Genomic DNA, 18498 nt, shown 5'->3' with positions numbered 1-18498 from the left:
ACTCTGTTAACTCAACATTGACCAGAGATCAAATCTATATCCGCTATATGGTTCAATTGTTCACAGATCAACTTGTCAAAGCTTGTGTCTGAGTTTAGTCAGTTACAGTTGCAATGAAGTTCATGTATACTACAGAAATGCTGACACTTCAAGTACAATGGCATATTAATTTTGAGAAATAGTGCAGTAATTTTGGTCTAATATGCAAACACCTTTGGAACATTATTGCTCTTGGCACTTGACAGTTGGTTTAAACTGAACAGGAGTAGATATGTCATGCAATTCAGAAAAATAGATCTGTTCATATGTGAATCTGGTGAAACTGAACTAGGGTAGAATGATCAAACTGCTTGGCCACACTAAAAGAAGCAAAGGAGAACCAGTTTGATGGGAAACTGTTACTGAGTTTGAAATAAAAATCAACTAAGCACTGGAGCCATTTGTTTCTGAGGAGGAGGCACTGGAGGATAAAGGGGAGGGGAAACTGAAGACTGGAAGTTGAAATGTGAATGCAGTGTTTACCCTAGTCACTAATTCTGATTGATAGCCACTCTTGTAACTTCTAAAGTAATCCAAAGTAATGTAACCACTGTTACCGTGACAACATGATTCAGTAGTCAGACTGGTTTTATAAAGCTTCAAACTAAACGATTCCAATGATTGGTTAGAGTTAACTGGATTCCTTTGGCTTGATATGCAGTCAAGTCACATGGTCCTTGGGGTGGGGAGTTTCTAGTCTGATAATTACTGCATGATGATTAGAGGTTTCTGTCAGACTTGCATATCTGAGCTGAACACAGAGAGGTAAAGGAAAGCAGACAAAATGGAACCAGTTAATATTATCAAGCAGTTCTTTGGTGAGTTACTAGTTTCCAATCAATTGGTAACCTGTGGTCGAATCAGTTTCACGCTTTCATTTTGCTGAGACAATTGAGGTGCACATACTCAATTTAATTTTCTGTTTAGTTTTTAATGTTGACAGTGTTTTATTTCCTCTGTTTTACATTTACCAAGTTGTTTGGTGTTCTTTTGTAGGAAATGAAATCTTAGCAGGACTTACACATTTAATGGTAAGGTCCTGTGGAGTGTTGCTAAACGAAAAGACTTTAGAGTGCAGGTTCATACCTCCTTGAAAGTAGAGCCGCACGTAGATAGGATAGTGAAGAAGGTGTTTGGTATGCTTTCCTTTATTGGTCAGAGCATTGAGAAAAGGGGTTGGGTGGTCATATTGCGGCTATATGAATGTTGTTTTGGCCACTTTTGGAATATTGCACGCAATTCTGGCCTCCTTCCTATAGGAAGGATGTTGTGAATCTTGAAAGGGTTCAAAAAAGATTTACAAAGATGTTGACGGGGTTGGAGGATTTGAGCTACAGTGAGAGGCTGAATAGGCTCGGGCTGTTTTCCCTGGACCGTCAAAGGCTGAGGAGTGACCTTATAGAGGTTTATAAAATTATGAGGGGCATGGATAGGATGAATAGACAAAATATTTTCCTTGGTGTGGGGGAGTCCAGAACTAGAAGACATTGGTTTAGGGTGAGGGGGGGAAGATAGAAAAGGGACCAAAGGGGCAACCTTTTCATGCAGAGGGTGGTACGTGTATGGAATGAGCTGCCAGGGGAACTGGTGGAGGCTGGTACAATTGCAACATTTAAAAGGCATCAGATGGTATATGAATAGGAAGGGTTTTGAGGGATATGGGCCAAGTGCTGGCAAATGGGACTAGATTAGGTTGGGATATCTGGTTGGCATGGATGAGTTGGAGCAAAGGGTCTGTTTCCATGTTGTACAGCTCTGACTCTAATAGGTGCACTATGAATAGGTATGTTTTGAGCTTATTTTTCCATTCTGAAGTAATGAATTAAGCTGCCATAACATACCGTCATTCCAATGCTCAAATTAGTTTCAGACCTGAATTAAGATTACTGTCGTGACTCCAACAACTTGTTCAATCTTGATTTCAAGTGAAACCTTTTCCTTCCCCATTTCAAGCCGCACACTGGCTTTTGGGAATTATTTTTGTAAAACTGGGAAAGTTTTGGACTATTTGTGATGAACATGTAAGTGCAAGATTTTAAGTGTTTGCTTCCTTACATTTTGCACTGCAATTGATGGCAAAAAAAGTTGCAGAGCTATACTATTTAAGTTAGTTTAATAAGTTGAGGAAGTAGTTCATAGTGGCAGTGACATAACCCGAGTAATACAGGGGAAGGTTAAATGGATATCGGGCTCAATTCCCATCATGGCAGCTGCTGGAATTTACTCTATCTTAATAAACTGGAATTAAAAGTAGGAAACCATTGTCGGCTGTCAGTACAAGTATCTGGTTTACATCCTTCCTTGAGGAAAGGAAGCTTGCCTTTCTTACCCAGTGTGACTCTCGTAGCACACCATTGTGATTAACTCTTAATGGGCTAGCAAGCCACTCCGTCATATCAAATTGCTGCAATGTCTAAAGAAAGGAATTAAACTGAACGGACCATCCAGCAGTGATATAGTTACTGAAAACAGCAATGGCAAATCCAACCCAGTCTACCCTGCAAAGTCGAACATCTGGGAGAAGCCCCAAAATTGGGAGAGCTGTCCCACCGATTGGTCGACCAATAGCCTGACATAGTCATACATAGAAGTTCATATGTGACACTGAATGTCCAGAAACAAGCAAAGTCACTGCAGGCTCTGTTCTGTCGTGTCAGCAGGATGACCACATCTGAGGAGGCAGTACAGTCAAGAGGGAGTTGTCCTGAGTGTCTCTGCCTTGACTCCATGATATTTCATGTGGTCAAGTCCAACATTGGCAAGGAAACTTGCTGCTGATTACCACCTACCGCTTCTTCTTGACTGGATAGGGTAAATAGGTCTTTGCCCTCGATTGGGGGAGTCCAAAACTAGAGGGCATAGGATTAGGGTGAGAGGGGAAAGGTTAAAAAGGGACCTGAGGGGCAACTTTTTCACGTAAAGGGCGGTGCACGTATAGAATGAGTTGCCAGAGGAAGGCATTTGGATGGCTGTATGAATAGGAAGGGTTTAGAGGGATATGGGCCAAATGTTAGCAACTGGGACTAGATTAATTTAGGATATCTGATTGGCATTGACGAGTTGGACCGAAGGGTCTGTTTCCATGCTGAACATCTCTCTAACTCGATGACTGATTAACCCCTAGTCTTACGATTGGAAGAAGTTTTGAAGGTGGCAAGGGCACAGAATATCCTCAATGCCCATAACTCTCAGTAGATCAGTAACACCGCCACTACTGACCAGGTTCTAATGGACATTTCTATTAGACTGGTCTGCAGCAGGTGATGTGCGACATATGTACTTGGCCTTATCCTCAGCATCCTATCTGCCACAGATTAATTTTTCCATGAGAGCAGTACCAGGAGTTATTGCTACACAGTCCTTGTGGAAACAGAATTGTTTGGTACTATCAACGTGCTGAATAGGATAGATTTCAAACAGGTTAAGCATCTCAAGACTAGCTATCCATGAGGTGTTATGAGGGCCTGGCCACTGTACAACTGGCATCAAGTGGAGGGACCAACCCTCATACAATGAAGAATGCAGAAGGGCATTCCTCCTGGTGTATACTGAAGACTTTCCTCTTGAATTAGCCATGCCCCTAACCAAGATTGTTTCAGAATAGCTATATCATTGCCACCAACCCAACAATGTGGAAAATAACTAAGGGTATGTCCTGCCCTCAAAAGCAGAACAAATATCTGAGCCAATTAACCAGTCTACTCATGATCATCTATTAATTGATAGAAGACGTTTTTGACAGTGCAGTCAAACAACACTTGCTGTAAATCAGAAAATTGTTTTGATTAGCATGGGAGACATTGGCTTTCTTGCACATATTTGTATGTGAGTAGGCCTTGTTACCATATCCTCAATGGTGAATGCCCTGATTACATTTGCTATTAAGTCAACATGGATGCTGTTGGAAATGTATCAAGGAGAGGGAGCAGCCTCAAAGGTTATGTTGCTTGGCTGCAGATAGCCAGAATGGAATTCTGATTGCTGAATGAAGCAGGCTTTTGGCAACAGCGTGTAATGAAGGAGCAGTGAGGGGAAATATGGATGGGGTGGTCATCCTAAAAGAGATTAAGGGGGTGCAATGGATTGGAGCCTGACCTATTGGGTGCAGGGATAATTTAAAAATGGACAGAGTCAAAGTGGACTTGCTTTCTGTTGGTGATAATTAGCACTTCTACATTCTATACAACTCAAACCCATCATTTTTGTTGGAGGGTGGGGGTGGCAGGAGGAGAAGTTAACATTCTTCCTGTTATTTCAGTGAACATTTTTGACTTCAGGCTTTGGTGAGTGAGTCAGAAAACAGAAAAAGAGAAAAATATTGGATTCACAAATATATTGGAGGGCCCTTCTGATAATAAATGTGAAAGTAAACTGTTGGAATCAGAAAAGCGTGGAGTTTAATCCTCAGTCGATGTTGATTTCCTAATTTATCAATGACTACCCATGCATCAGGATGAACTAAAAACAGCCAGTACCCCTTTATATCCCCCACCTTCATTTCTGACAATAGTGCATTTATTCATATTAGTTGAGCACAGGAGTAGTTGCAGTTGTGCTGCCCTATGGTTGAAAAGCCTGGGGAAAAAGTGTGGGATAGAACATGATGATATATGTAAATCTGAAGCATCTGAAAGGGTTAATACTTGATTGAGTTCAATTAACATCATCCACGGAGGTGAAGGCATAACAACTCTCTCTAGGGAGAGAGTAAGTGAGGGTGGTGGTGTTAATAAGCTGGAGATTGGTGGGAGAGTGACGACTTGGGTGTTTTGTGGGAAGCAAACCTAAGGCTGGATCCTCCCAACCATATTTCTTGTAGTTTACCATGTGGAGCCTATTTCATAACTAGTAAGTAGTTGCTGAGAAGCAATAAACTACATCTTGTTTTCTCGACAGCATTTGTATTGTTGGAACAGCAAATAATTACTCCCTCACACACACAACTGTATAAACCACCAAAAGCAGCACCACATGCTTTTTGTTATTCATTCGTGGGATATAAATAGTGCTGAATGGACCCGCATTAATTGCCCATCCCTAGCCATCTTTGAGATGGTGATGGTGAGCTGGTGCCTTGAAATACTGTAGTCCATTTGGTGTAGATAGGCCCACAGTGCTGTTGGGGATGAAGGACACTCTGAAGATATGGATGGTAGCACACACAACAGTAGAACAGTGTTAAAAACTCTATGCTAGAAATACAAAGGTAAAGTCAAATTCCTAGTTTAGCTTGCATTTTAAATTTGGCAGAACAGTGGCGGGTACTTCAAGTTTCAATAATTTAATTTTTATTGTAGGGTTCCTTCCTGACTTTGCTGAAAATGTATTAAAAATTAAATGAATACTGTATGATATTCCCAAGTTACATTGCTGAGAATAAATTCTGAATGAGGAAATGAAATACATTTATGATGTGTCTTAAAATCTGTTTGTTTAATGTGCACCCAATTCATGAATCACTCAAAAACTCATTTCCCATTCATTATCTTGAAGCAGTGTATAAAGAATGATGTTATGTAAGCTTATCCTGTGCTGACTTGCTCTATATGACAGGTCTGGCAGTTTCAGAGTATAGAACTGATCAATTTTTATTCAACTTGACATGAAAATTGAGACAATGAAGAGAAATGGATACTTGCTAAAATCAAAAGGAATTGGTGAAAGAGAAATTTCTTTACAATCAACTGAAATGAACACGAGATGCACCTATTTTAATTAAAATGCCACCAATGGCCGGGTATAATGAGGGTGCAATGAATCTCAAAATGTAATCCGTTCTAATGTGAGGATATTGCCCAAGGCACCATCTGTCACTGGCACCAACAATTAATGTGTTGGAATGGCTGAAATGTTTACTGTGCAAAACATCTTGCCATCCAATTTCCTTTCAGTGCATCAATCTGGATTCCACTAACATTTCCTCTCAGATGGCTTGTCACACTGCAGAACAGTTTTTGGTTTTGTTCTTCTTGGTCATTGTGGTTTTATGACTGGGGGTAACTTTAACATTTCCAAATTCAGTGGAGATGAGCATACTTTGTTCTTATAGTTAAGTCAAAACTTAAAATTGATGCACATTGGCCTAACTAACCTTGACTCTTTTGAAGTGCAACCTATCCACCAGTTAAGGTTTAACTCGCCCTATTGTTTGATCAGACAGGTACCTGTTGTCAGTTTTCTGTCGAGGTGGGAAGAGAGGAGGGCCAACCCCACCGGATGTAGTTCTTGCTGAAAAAGTTGATAGCGTGAAGTACTGTAACTTGTTTGCCAGTATGGAGCACTAGTCCTTTTTAAGATTTAATCACCCAATCATGATTTACTATTAGTGCATGGCCACACAGCGCCAGGGACTCTGGTTTGATTCCAGCCTTGGGTGACTGTCTCCATGGAGTGTGCACATTCTCCCCGTGTCTGTGTGGGTTTCCTCCTGGTGCTCCGGTTTCCTCCAATGCTCCAGTTTCCTCCCACAGTCCAAAGATTTGCAGATTATGTAAATTGCCCACAGTGTTTAGGGATGTGTAGATTTGGTGCATTAGTCAGGGGAAATATAGAGTAATAAGGGTAGGGGAAAGGGTCTGGGTGAGATCTTCTTCAGAAGGTCCATGTGTACTTGTTGGGCCAAATGGCCTGTTTCCACAATGTAGGGATTTTATGATTCTATAAGAATTAAAAATATTTAATACTAAGTTCCATTAAAGGCTATTGTATAATTTTCACACCTGTATAAAATCATATTTGTTGCTGATCATTGATTGATGGATTACCGATACATAAACTGGTTGGATGATTTAAATCATTTTCGGACTAAAGTAGCATGGTGCTAAGAAAGTAATTTAACCATTGGGTTTAAAATAATATGAACTTAAAAGAAATGAAGAAGTATTGGAATGTGAAATTGGCATAAATAATGTGCTAGTTCCAGACTGCAAATAAACCAACTTTTTTATCATGATGATTTAAAGTATAATAATAACTAAACATCGGCATAAATTTAGCAAATCAACTTCAATTGTCAAGAAATTAAGAATCTTGAATAGATTCCAGGTGTGACGAAAGGAAACCTATTGGTGGGTTGAAGGGGGTTCTAATGAAAAGCAATTGGAAAGGTTGGACCCTTTTCCATTGGAGTTGAGAAGAATAAAAGCTGATCTTATTGAAATATATACGTAAGAACCTGAAGGGAACTAACAGAATGGATGCTAAAGGAAAGTTTGCACTTAGGAGAGACTAGAACTTGAGATCACTTTTTTTTCAAACAGCTGTTTCCCGTTTAAGATAAGATTTATTTTTTCTGAGTGTGGAATTTGCTTGTATATGCTGTCATCTGTATTTTCTAAGTGGGTGCATTCTATAGAGGGCTTACATGGTCTAGTGTGTGTAATGCTGGTCATCTAGTCTAACACAAAAAGTCTTAATACATGAATATGAAATAACTCCACACAGCATGGTATCTCATCACCAAGTTACCCTATATTTACATGGAGAGAGTCTTTGACACTGATCCAGCTCTCAGAGTGAGCAGAACCACTGACATTCCTGTTTATATGTCAGCTGGGGCTCCCTGATTGGGGCTGTTAAGCTGGTCCAATCAGAGAACCCATATCTAATTAGCTCCACCAGGCTGACCTTGTAACAATCACTACAGAATAAGATGCAGTTTATTGTGTATCTGCTACTGGTCACAGCTCACATGAATAAGCTCTGTATTAGCATGGGGTACACCTAGTCTTGGGTCTGTCTTTCCCAAGATCCTACTTCATCTTTGCACAAAATGCTTATGAGAACATCAAAGTGGGTGGTGCTAATTGCACTCAATCAGTCATTAACTCTTTTGGACCCATTTTAAACAGTTATAATCAGATACTTAGAAAATCATGATGTAATCAGGCAGGCATGGCTTTGTGAAAGACAGATTAGTGTACTAGAGCTTTTTGAGGAAGCAACATTCACATGGATGGAAGGGCGCTGGTTGATGACTTGCATAGATTTCCAAAAGACATTTTGTAAGGTAGCAAAGCAAAGATTGCTACAAAGGATAAGGTATATCAGCATGGTTACAGAATTATTTAACTAACTGAAAGCGGACATTCGGAATCAATTGGTCATTTTTGTAGTGGACTATAACAGGAATCAGTACAGAGTCCTCACCTGTTTACCATTTATATCAGTGATTTGGATGAACAGACTGAATTGGAAGTTTTTGTTGCAAACGTTTCGTCCCCTGTCTTGGTGACATCCTCAGTGCTTGGGAGCCTCCTGTGAAGCGCTTCTGTGGTGTTTCCTCCGGCATTTATAGTGGCCTGTCCCTGCCGCTTTCGGTTGTCAGTTTCAGCTGTCCGCTGTAGTGGCCGGTATATTGGGTCCAGGTCGATGTGTTTGTTGATGGAGTTTGTGGATGAGTGCCATGCTTCTAGGAATTCCCTGGCTGTTCTTTGTTTCGCTTGCCCTATAATGGTAGTGTTGTCCCAGTCAAATTCATGTTGCTTGTCGTCTGCGTGTGTGGCTACTAGGGATAGCTGGTCGTGTCGTTTCGTGGCTAGTTGATGTTCGTGGTTGCGGATCGTTAGCTGTCTTCCTGTTTGTCCCATATAGTGTTTTGTGCAGTCCTTGCATGGGATTTTGTACACTACATTAGTTTTGCTCATGCTGGGTATCGGGTCCTTCGTTTTGGTGAGTTGTTGTCCGAGTGTGGCTGTTGGTTTGTGTGCTGTTATAAGTCCTAGTGGTCGCAGTAGTCTGGCTGTCATACATACATCAAGAACATCTCTGAAATGACAGCCAGACTACTGCGACCACTAGGACTTATAACAGCACACAAACCAACAGCCACACTCGGACAACAACTCACCAAAACGAAGGACCCGATAGTTTTGCTCATGCTGGGTAATGTAGTGTACAAAATCCCATGCAAGGACTGCACAAAACACTATATGGGACAAACAGGAAGACAGCTAACGATCCGCATCCACGAACATCAACTAGCCATGAAACGACACGACCAGCTATCCCTAGTAGCCACACACGCAGACGACAAGCAACATGAATTTGACTGGGACAACACTACCATTATAGGGCAAGCGAAACAAAGAACAGCCAGGGAATTCCTAGAAGCATGGCACTCATCCACAAACTCCATCAACAAACACATCGACCTGGACCCAATATACCAGCCACTACAGCGGACAGCTGAAACTGACAACCGGAAGCGGCAGGGACAGGCCACTATAAATGCCGGAGGAAACACCACAAAAGCGCTTCACAGGAGGGTCCCAAGCACTGAGGATGTCACCTAGACAGGGGACGAAACGTTTGCAACAAAAACTTCCAGCTCGGCAAACAGAACCACAGCAACGAGCACCCGAGCTACAAATCTCCTCTCAAACTTTGAAGAGACTGAATGTATGAAAGCAAAATTTGTCAATAGTACCAAGATAGATAGGTAAGTACGTTATCAAGAGGAGATAGAGCCTTTACAAAGAGATGGGCTGTGAGGAGAAAACAGACAGGAAATTGGAGGTGACACAACCAGATCAGCCATGATATTATGGTTGAACAGGCTCATGGGCCCAAATAGCCTATTACTGTTTTTTATGTACCTTGGGTTTTTTTTTCAATCGAAATTGAGGTGTCCAGATATGCAGCCTAAGATCAAGCCACATGCTCTATCCCTATCCATAGTCATTCAAAAATACAGAGGGTGGCATGGTTACATCTTGATTGAGGCATCCAAACTATTGATTACATAACGTATCAAGAATTAAGTTTGGGCCTGAAATTATGCCTGCAGGAGTTACAGTTTGATGGTTGAGCCATTTGTATTTTTTTTGCCTTTCCTCGATCCATTAATCATTTGAAAAAAAAATGTAAATGCTTAGATATTTGTGTGTCAGTCGATCAGAATGTTGGCATGCTCACATATGTACCTCTGTGGAAGAGCACAGATTGATGTCTGTTGATTACACAATGGTGTGTACATAGTCATGGCCCAGTCATTACACGCTTAGATGGAGAGACAATCCAAGGTGAAGTCTTATCTGTTTTAGTAACAAAAATTGCACTGATCTAAATATGCTAAGTACTTGATTGGAATTGATATATATTTTCTGGAACGTGATTTGTAAATTTGTCCTAAACTCCTGTGCTGCAACACTTAATGAAACATACATAACAGGATTCAGTTGGAATTTTAATAGTCTGGTATGGTACATTTCAGAAGTTAATATGTTGCTAAAGTGATAGCAAGTACATCTGTTCGGCTAATCATGTGGAATTGCAAATTTCTCATGCATGATACTATTACAGGATTGAAGTTCTTCGTCAGTTATGTGCTGCGTGATTAAATTCTGCATTAGTGTGTTGATAAGCAGGGCTGTTGGTCTAATGAGAAATTGGAAATATAGTACAGTGCAGGCTTGGAATTACCCATTTCCCTATTTTGGATATGAGAAGGAAAGGTAAGAGAGGTAGGCAGGTAATGCAGGAACCTTCTATGTGTATATCCCCATTTCAAGCAAGTATGCTGTTTAGGAAAATGTAGGGACTGATAGATTCTCAGGGGAATGTAGTACAAACAGCCAAGTTTCTGGTATCGAGACTGGCTCTAATCCAATGAGTCGTATGGTGGATTCCAAGAGATCGATTGCGTTAGGGGGCTCTCTAGTCCAAGGCACAGACAAACGTTTCTGGGGCTAGCAGTGAAAAATCAGAATGGTGTGTTGCCTCCCTGCTGCCAGGATCAAGGATGTCTCAGAATGGGTGCAGAATGTTCTCAAGGGGGAGAGGGCCCAGCTGGAGGTCATTGTACACATTGGAACCAACGAAATAAGAAGGGGAAAGAATGAGATTCTGAAGGGAGAATATTGAGAGTTAGGCAGGAACTTAAAAAGATGTCCTCGAGAGTCATAATATCTGGATTACTCCCAGTGTCATGTGCTAGTGAGGGTAGGAATAGGAGGATAGAGCATGGCTGAGGAGCTGGTGTATGGGAGAATGATTCACATTTTTAGATCATTGGAATCTCTTCTAGTAGAAGTAACCTGTACAAGAAGGACAGATTGCACCTGAATTGGGAGGACTAATATATTGGCAGGGAGATTTGCTCGAGCTGCTCGGGAGGATTTAAACTAGTAAGATGGACAGGGGGCGGGGTGGGGAGGGAGGTAAGACCCAGGGAGATAGTGAGGAAAGAGATCAATCTGAGACTGGTACAGTTGAGAAAAGACGTGAATCAAACAGTCAGGGCAGGCTGGGATACAGTAGAGAACAAGGTAGGACTAATAAATTAAACTGCATTTATTTCAATGCAAAAGGCCGAACCGGGAAGGCAGATGAATTCAGAGCATGATTAGGAACTTGAGATTGGAATATCATAGCAATTACAGAAACATGGCTCAGGGATGGACAGGACTGGCAGCTTAATGTTCCAAGAAGGAACAAATGCTACAGGAAGAATAGAAAGGGAGGCAAGAGAGGAGGGGGAGTGGTATTTTTGATAAGAGATAGCATTACAGCTGTGCTAAGGGAGGATATTCCTGGAAATATATCCAGACAACTTATTTGGGTGGAACTGAGAAATAAGAAAGGGGTGATCACCTTGGGCGGCACGGTGGCACAGTGGTTAGCACTGCTGCCTCACAGCGCCAGAGACCTGGGTTCAATTCCCGTCTCAGGCGACTGACTGTGTGGAGTTTGGACATTCTCCCTGTGTCTGCGTGGGTTTCCTCCAGGTGCTCCGGTTTCCTCCCACAGTCCAAAAATGTGCAGGTTAGGTGAATTGGCCATGCTAAATTGCCCGTAGTGTTAGTTGAAGGGGTGAAATGTAGGGGAATGGGTCTGGGTGGGTTGCGCTTCGGTGTGGACTTGTTGGGCTGAAGAGCCTGTTTCCACACTGTAAGTAATCTAATCTAATCTTATTGGGATTGGGCGGCACAGTGGCTCAGTGGATGGCACTGCTGCCTCACAGCACCAGGGTCCCAGGTTCGATTGTCAGCCTTGGGTGACTGTCTGTGTGGAGTTTGCACATTCTCCCCATGTCTGCGTGAGTTTCATCCAGGTGCTCCGGTTTCCTCCCACAGTCCAAAGATGTGCAGGTCAGGTGAATTGGCCATGTTAAATTGCCCATAGTGTTAGGTGCATTAGTTAGAGAGAAATGGATCTGGGTGGGTTACTCTTCGGAGGGTCGGTGTGGACTTGTTGGGCAGAAGGACCTGTTTCTGCACTGCAGGGAATCTAATCTAATCTAACTATAGACTCCCTTATAGTCATCTGAAAATTGAGAAACAAATTTATAAGGAGATCTCAGTTATCTGTAGGAATTATGGTAGGGGATTTTAACTTTCCAAACATAGACTGGGACTGCCGTAAGTGTTAAGGGTTTAGACCGAGAGGAATTGATGAGGGCAGATAAGTGTGTACAAGAGAATTTTCTGATTCAGTATGTGGATGTACCTACTAGAGAAGGTGCAAAATCTGACCTACTCTTGGGAAATAAGGCAGGGCAGGTGACTGAGGTGTCAGTGGGGGAGCACTTTGGGGCCAGCAACCTTAATTCTATTAGTTTTAAAATAGTGATGGAATCAGAGAACAGATCTAAAAGTAGAAGTTCTATATTGGGAGGCAGGTTAATTTTGATGGTATTAGGCAAGAACTTCCAAAAGCTGATTGGAGGCAGATGTTCACAGGTAAAGAGATGGCTGGAAAATGGGAAGCCTTCAGAAATGAGATAACGAGAATCCAGAGAAAGTATATTTTTATTAGGGTGAAAGGGAAGGCTGGCAGGTATAGGGAATGCTAGATGACTAAAGAAATTGAGAGTTTAGTTAAGAAAAAGAAGGAAGCATATGTCAGGGATCGACATGAGAAATCGAGTATAAGAGTATGAAGGAAGTAGGAGTATACTTAAGAGGGAAATCAGGCGGGGAAAAAGGGGACATGAGAGAGCTTTGGCAAATGGAGTTAAGGAGAAACCAAATGGGTTTTATAAATATATTACGGACAAAAGGATAATGGGAGGGAAGAGGGCCCCTCAAAGATCAGCAAGGCGGCCTTTGTGTGGAACTGGAGGAGATGGGGAGATACTAAATAAATATTTTGCATGAGTGTTTACTGTGGCGAAGGACATAGAGGATATAGAATGTAGGGAAATAGATGGCAACATCTTGAAAAATGTCCATATTACAGAGGAGGAAGTGCTGGATGCCTTGAAACGCTTAAAAGTGGATAAATCCCCAGGACCTGATCAGGTGTACCCGAGAACTCTGTGGGAAGCTAGGGAAGTGATTGCTGGGCCTCTTGCTGAGATATTTGTATCATCAATAGTCAAGGTGAGGTGCCAGAAGACTGGAGGTTGGCTAATGTGGTGCTACTGTTTAAGAAGAGTGGTAAGGACAAGCCAGGGAACTATAGACCGGTGAGCCTGATGTCGGTGGTGGGCAAGTTGTTGGAGGGAATCCTGAGGGACAGGGTGTACATATATTTGGAAAGGCAAGGACTGATTAGGGATAGTCAACATGGCTTTGTGTGTGGGAAATCCTGTCTCACAAACTTGATTGAGTTTTTTGAAGAAGAAAGAAAGAGGATTGATGAGGGCAGACCAGTAGATGTGATCTATATGAATTTCAGTAAAGTGTTCGACAAGGTTCCCCATGGGAGACTGGTTAGCAAGGTTAGATCTCATGGAATACAGGGAGAACTAACCATTTGGATACAAAACTGGCTCAAAGGTAGAAGACAGACGGTGGTGGTGGTGGAGGGTTGTTTTTCAGACTGGAGGCCTGTGACCAGTGGAGTGCCACAAGGATCGGTACTGGACCCTATACTTTTTGTCATTTATATAAATGATTTGGATGCGAGCATAAGAGGTACAGTTAGTAAGTTTGCAGATGACACCAAAATTGGAGGTGTAGTGGACAGTAAAGAGGGTTACCTCCGATTACAACAGAATCTGGACCAGATGGGCCAATGGGCTGAGAAGTGGCAGATGGAGTTTAATTCCGATACATGCGAGGTGCTGCATTTTGGGAAAGCAAATCTTAGCAGGACTTATACACTTAATGGTAAGGTCCTAGGGAGTGTTGCTGAACAAAGAGACCTTGGAGTGCAGGTGCATAGCTCCTTGAAAGTGGAGTCGCAGGTAGATAGGATAGTGAAGAAGGCATTTGGCTTTCCTTTATTGGTCAGAGTATTGAGTACAGAAGTTGGGAGGTCATGTTGCAGCTGTACAGGACATTGGTTACGCCAGTTTGGAATATTGTGTGCAATTCTAGTCTCCTTCCTACCGGGAGGATGTCGTGAAACTTGAAAGGAGTCAGAAAAGATTTACAAGGATGTTGCCAGGATTGGAGGATTTGAGCTGTAGGGAGAGGTTGAATCTGCTGGGGCTGTTTTCCCTGGAGCATCGGAGGCTGAAGAGTGACCTTATAGAGCTTTATAAAATCATGACGGGCATGGATAGGATAAATAGACAAAGTATTTTCCCTGGGTGGGAGAGTCAAGAACTAGAGGGCATAGGTTTAAGGTGAGAGAGGAAAGAATAAAAGGGCAATTCTTTCACACAGAGGGTGGTAAGTGTATGGAATGAGCTGCCAGAGGAAGTGGTGGAGGCTGGTACAATTGCAACATTTAAGAGGCATTTGGATGGTTATATGAATAGGAAGGGTTTGGATGGATATGGGTCAGGTGCTGGCAAGTGGGACTAGATTAGGTTCGGATATCTGGATTAGTGGTGCTGGAAGAGCACAGCAGTTCAGGCAGCATCTGAGGAGCAGTCGGATGCTGCCTGAACTGCTGTGTTCTTCCAGCCCACTAATCCAAAATCTGGTTACCAGCATCTGCAGTCATTGTTTTTACCTAGGTTAGGCTATCTGGCATGGACAAGTTGGACGAAAAGGTCTGTTTCCGTGCTGTGCATCTCTATGACTCTGAGACAGGGTGCCCTGAGATGCAGCATGCAATTCTTTATTGTGTAAAGACTCCTGTGTTTTTGCCCTTACATTTCTTCAAGCCTGCTGATTGAAAAGGCTAAGGTACAGGGTCACATCAGCATGGACTTTTTCATTTGTGTTGCTCAGAAAGCCAGGATGCTCTGCAAACATCGTGAATAGTTGAGAGGCAAAGCTAGTACTTTATCCACTTTTAGTAACCATGTCGTATTAGAGGAGTTTCCTGGAGCTTATGGCACCTTTGACCGTTGGCTAAATTTTTACCTATTTTAGTCAGCTTGAATGTTCCATGTTGGCTCTGTAAACCGGAGAGTATCTGTTGTAGTCTGATTAACTTTTATTAAATGAGTCTGGTGTAGATTTCTGCCTGAAATGTGCTGCACTTTTAGCTTTTGTTTATGGAAGGGAGCGCTTGTCTGAAATTTTAATGTCGAAAGACTTTTGTAAATGAATGTATGGCTGACTTCAGTGAAAATGATCGGTTCGTTGTGAGAAAGATGCATCTTTATGTATATTGTGATTCATTTTTAAAAATATTTATCTGACCTAGTTGTGTTGATATGCCTCCTGTTGTCACCAGTTATTGATTAAAAACCCCTAAATTATCTTAACACGCCAGTCCACGAGCATTTCTGCTGTATTTCAGAGACTGTTCCTGGGATGTATTATGTCTGTTTCGCAGCTGGGCTGTGAATTGTATCTGCTGCTACACTGTAACTTAATCCATCAATTTGACATCAGTTTCCATGTTTAACCTGTTCTTCCTCACCAAACGTTTTTGCTCCGTCTAACCGTTCTTATTGCCATGATGCTGCAATCAAATATAACCCATAATTTGATCCAATTAATTATCAGGAAGGCTCGCACACAAAATGTGTTCACACACAGACTCCATCCGTTCTCCTGTTACAACAATATTTCAGTCCAATACAGACTGTTACAACCTCAAAATTGAATTTGACCTGGAGGTCTGTTTTTAACCACATCATCTCCTGCATCAACATGGCCTGTTTATCCTTTTTTTTTGTTGTGTCAACTCTGCCCCTGTCATTGTCCATCTGCTGCTGAAACCCACAGTATGGGATTTGTTATTTCCGAACTTGATCATGCCGATGCTGTCTCATCTTTGGACTGTGGGAGGAAACCAGAGCACCCGGAGGAAACCCACACAGACATGGAGAACATGGAAATTCCACACAGATGTTTGCACAAGGCTGGATTGGAAACTGGGTCCCTGGTGCTGTGAGGCAGTAGTGCTAACTACTGAGCCTCTGGGCCACTCAAAACCACGCAGTTTAGAACTTTTGCAAACCAAGGCATCATCTTTGAAGTGACTGGAAGATTTTAAAAAAAATGCAACAATGCATTGATCAAACCTGATTGAAATGCATGTTCAACACACTAATTTTATTTTCACACACGAAACATTTGATTACTGCCAGCACTTCCTGTGTAATTATCCTTCTGTACTTGTGATAGTTAAATGACCTAACATTCTGAAGAGACTAATGTTGCTAACACATTGCTAACTTTAGTTTAGATGCATAGATACAGTTTACTGCATAATTTTAAGAGCATTTTGGGATTCAGCTCTAACTATGTGGAAGTTATTTCATTAAAAGTACCTTGCTTGTTTGTAGATAGAGTATACAAATATAGCTTTATATAAAATTTCCTATTTTTAAATCTGGGAATCATGTTGTGGCTTAATGCAGCAAGTTCTTATTTAACATTAGGTTACTTTATAATCAGTAAATCAATAGGGCTTGTCATTTCATTGAATGCCATCTGCTCTCTAGCTTTTCAACTTGCTGCCTTTTGACTCTCTAATTTGCAGCCTCCTCCCTGTTACCAACCCTCCAACTTGGAGTCTCATCTCCAACCCAATCTTGAACATGTGTTTCTACTGAAGATTGAAATGAGCTGGATTTCTTGCATTATAAAAGTGCAGGTCCTGGTGGTGTAGGAGAGCTGAGTTGGAAACCCATGTTTTCTCAAACATTTGTGCTTGTTGTTTCAGTCTCCTGAGCCCTTGCTTCGAAGTGAGGGCTCTGGAGATGAGCAGCACCGGTGAGAGGCAGGATTAGTTTCAACAGATCTATAAGAACTGATTACAAACGCTCAAGTTCGTGACTTTTGCATCATTGGAACACTTTCATCAAACCTGAAAACTCCAGCTAGGTAAGATCTTGAATGGAAATGCAGGAGAGAGAAGTGGTGATTGGGTGAGTCAGCAAGTGGGAGCTTCAACCAAAAGGCAGGTCAAGGAGAGGGAAAAGATGCAAATTAGAGAATTGGGAGTGGAAGAATCTGCTCCAGACAGGGTATTGGTGACCAGCTGGACCCATCATAAGTAGAAACTTATGTTTCTCTTCTATATTTTTTAATTTTATTTTAGGTAATTTTATTTCTCACTGTAGGAACTTGGTAGTTTGAAGTATTTCAACATACAGGGTATGATGTTTTAATCAATTTTCAGGTAAAGAAGGTCCTGCAAAACCTAACTTCACTTTCAACAGTAGTCCCTACAGGGACCCCAAGTTTCATTTAAAGTTGTCTTACTTTTCAGGAATGCATCCTAAGTGAGGGCTTGTTATTACCAAAACGGCGAAGCTGTTCCAATCGTTTGGAAAAATGTTCAGCCTTGCAGTTAAATGTTCAGACTTGCAAATTAATTTTTGCAATTAAATTTTTGATAGTGGAATGAAACTTTGAGTAGTTTTAAAAATTCAACTGAAGTTCAGTATAAACTGACAAGCTCATGTATTTTTTGGCAATATATGAATGAACCAAAGCGCTATCTCGGAGCAGAACGTATTTCACGTTGTTGATTCTTTGAACCCTAATGATAATCCCATAAGAGTGCTTATTTTTGGTCCATTCATGTAAAGATTATTTACTGTTGATAATGATGCTTGAATTTTGTTAGCATTCCATTTGTATTTACCCATAAACAGAGGAACTGCTTGAACTAAATTCCAAAGTGATTTAGTTCTTACAAGATTAGTGAATCTTGTCTACATATGGATTTTTCAAGTTTTGTTTTGGGGGAAGGGATTGAAAATGCTGTAATGTATTCATTTTTTTTAAAAGAGCTGAGGACTTTTTTTTTTTGAAAACTCCAATGCATGGATGAAGGATTGTGTAATGAAGCAGAAATAATAAACCATCTGCTAACGTAGATAAATTTACTTTCTTGTGATAGATAGCATAGAAGTTTCAGTTCTGTAATAAGCAGTGTACTGACCATAGAGATCCTTCTTTTCCTCTTTTTTTGAAAGATTTTGTATAGACAGGACCTATTTGATTGAAATGAGAAACTGCTGACAAGAATTATTGTGAACAAAATAGTTGATGTGGCAGAATATATAATTGGAAAAGCTGGTTATGGACATTTTGTTAGGTTTGACTGTAAACACATGTTATGGCGTCTGTGAATTATTTTTAGAAAACATTATGACTATTAAATGCATTTTCAAAATGGATATGGATCAAAAGATGTATTTGGCTATTCTTGGCT

The 18498-nt window shown here is 41.3% G+C and overlaps 1 protein-coding gene across 3 annotated transcripts in view; it reads left to right on the top strand.

Annotated features, from left to right (window-relative positions):
• The window catches only part of LOC122555801 (SH2/SH3 adapter protein NCK1-like), a 219547-nt gene that overhangs the window by 168469 nt on the left and 32580 nt on the right, over positions 1 to 18498 (top strand). The window contains exon 1 of one of the 3 annotated variants that reach the window (XM_043701945.2): positions 766 to 857. The exons of the other annotated variants lie outside the window; for them this stretch is intronic. Within the exon in view, the coding sequence (XP_043557880.1) occupies positions 824 to 857 (34 nt within the window). The 5' untranslated portion in view covers positions 766 to 823. Of the gene's footprint in view, positions 1 to 765; positions 858 to 18498 lie in introns of those variants that run through there. 3 annotated transcript variants of the gene reach the window in all.

The sequence above is a fragment of the Chiloscyllium plagiosum genome, unplaced genomic scaffold (genome assembly GCF_037043375.1).
Source record: "Chiloscyllium plagiosum isolate Xiang-an unplaced genomic scaffold, Cpla_swu_hap1 HiC_scaffold_13, whole genome shotgun sequence".
In the NCBI taxonomy this organism is placed as follows: domain Eukaryota; kingdom Metazoa; phylum Chordata; class Chondrichthyes; order Orectolobiformes; family Hemiscylliidae; genus Chiloscyllium; species Chiloscyllium plagiosum.
The sequence above is the reverse complement of the archived record's forward strand: the minus strand, read 5'-3'. Positions and strand labels throughout refer to the sequence as shown.